Consider the following 1365-nt stretch of genomic DNA (forward strand, 5'->3'; position numbering starts at 1 on the left):
GTTTGGAGTCAGACATTTAAAATCAATGGAGAATATCTGCTGATTGTCGTCAGACGGCAGAATATGTTCTGCAGCTTTCGATGCACAGATCGTGCTCATCGGGAGGAACTAACTGAGACAGAAATAAATCCGAGTTAAAGCACGTCAAGGTGATTTGAGATGGTGCTGGAGGCCGAAGGAGACAATAAAAGGAGGCTTATTTAGCTTTTCTTGCCTTCTTCTACGACAACAGGTTGAGATAACTGATGTTTGCTTCTGGTTCCTTCAGGAGAAGCAGGAACGAGCCATCGGACTGCTGGTGTCTCTGGGACCTCAGCCGGGCTCGGAGGTGACGCCGTGGTACCTGAAAGGCAGCAAAGAGAAAGAGGAGAGGCCTGATAAAGACAAGAGGAAGCTGGTGAGTGAAGAGGAGCGAGAGAAGAAGGATCGCAGGCTGAAGGACAGTTTGGATCCTTTAAAGGATATGAAGAAAGCTCTCGGAGTTAAAGACAGGAGGCAGCACAAGAAGAAGGAGAGACGAGACAAAGGAGAGAAGAGGAGCGCTGGAGAGAGGTGAGAGCTTTACTCGTTTATTGTCCTTTTTCTAATGTGCATTAATGCTCCAGCTGTAGTCAAGTGAAACTTCTCTGACTGATACATGAAGGTCCATCCCATCTTCCTGCAGCTCCATAGAAAGGCTGCGAGCCGAGCGTCTGCAGAGGGAAGCCGAGGAGCGAAGGAGAGCGAAGGCTCTTCTGGAGCAGCGAAGCGGCAAAAGGAAGGATCCCGGGGCCGAGTTAAATGAACGGGAAAGGCCGTACAACAGCGCCTACTTCCCAGAGCTCGCCCGCAAGAGGCAGCGGAGGGATCGGGACAGCTGGAGGGACGAGATTCTGAAATCTTGAGCCGCTTCTTCTGGTCTGCAATCTCCGGTGGGTGGTTCAATCCTCCAAACGCCGAAACACGCCGGCAGGTTTCAGAGTGGACAAACTGACGCCGTTCATTAGCCAGAAACTGAACAAACAGACTCTGAACTTCCTGACTGTCCACGAACATGTTGATGTTTGATGTGTGGTTCCGTGTGGAGAACAAATCCTGGCTCACTATCAGACATTCAGAAAGCTAAATATGTTCTGCAGCTTTCACTAGACAGAGCGTGATCACCTGGAGAATCTAATCCAGACCGGTAGTACACATGAGCTGATCCAGGTTTGTTCACCAGGTCTCAAGAAATGTCAAGAGAACCAGAAGAAAGAGAATAAATGACACAGAGAAAGTGATTTATTTGGGTTTTTTATAAGCTTAAAGTCTCTTTATTCTACATGTGTCATTTAGAAAATAACAAATACACTGCTGGCTCCAACAACATCTTTCTACATCTGATGG

The 1365-nt window shown here is 48.0% G+C and overlaps 1 protein-coding gene across 2 annotated transcripts in view; it reads left to right on the plus strand.

Annotated features, from left to right (window-relative positions):
* The window catches only part of leng1 (leukocyte receptor cluster (LRC) member 1), a 5663-nt gene extending 4404 nt beyond the window's left edge, over positions 1-1259 (plus strand). For both annotated transcript variants that reach the window (XM_008302381.1, XM_008302382.1), the window contains exons 4-5: positions 269-552; positions 665-1259. In XM_008302381.1, coding sequence (XP_008300603.1) covers positions 269-552; positions 665-884 — 504 coding nt within the window. In that variant the 3' untranslated portion in view covers positions 885-1259. The remainder of the gene's footprint in view (positions 1-268; positions 553-664) is intronic.
* Positions 1260-1365: the final 106 nt, after the last annotated feature.

Source organism: Stegastes partitus, unplaced genomic scaffold (assembly GCF_000690725.1).
Source record: "Stegastes partitus isolate 25-593 unplaced genomic scaffold, Stegastes_partitus-1.0.2 Scaffold1804, whole genome shotgun sequence".
In the NCBI taxonomy this organism is placed as follows: Eukaryota; Metazoa; Chordata; class Actinopteri; family Pomacentridae; genus Stegastes; species Stegastes partitus.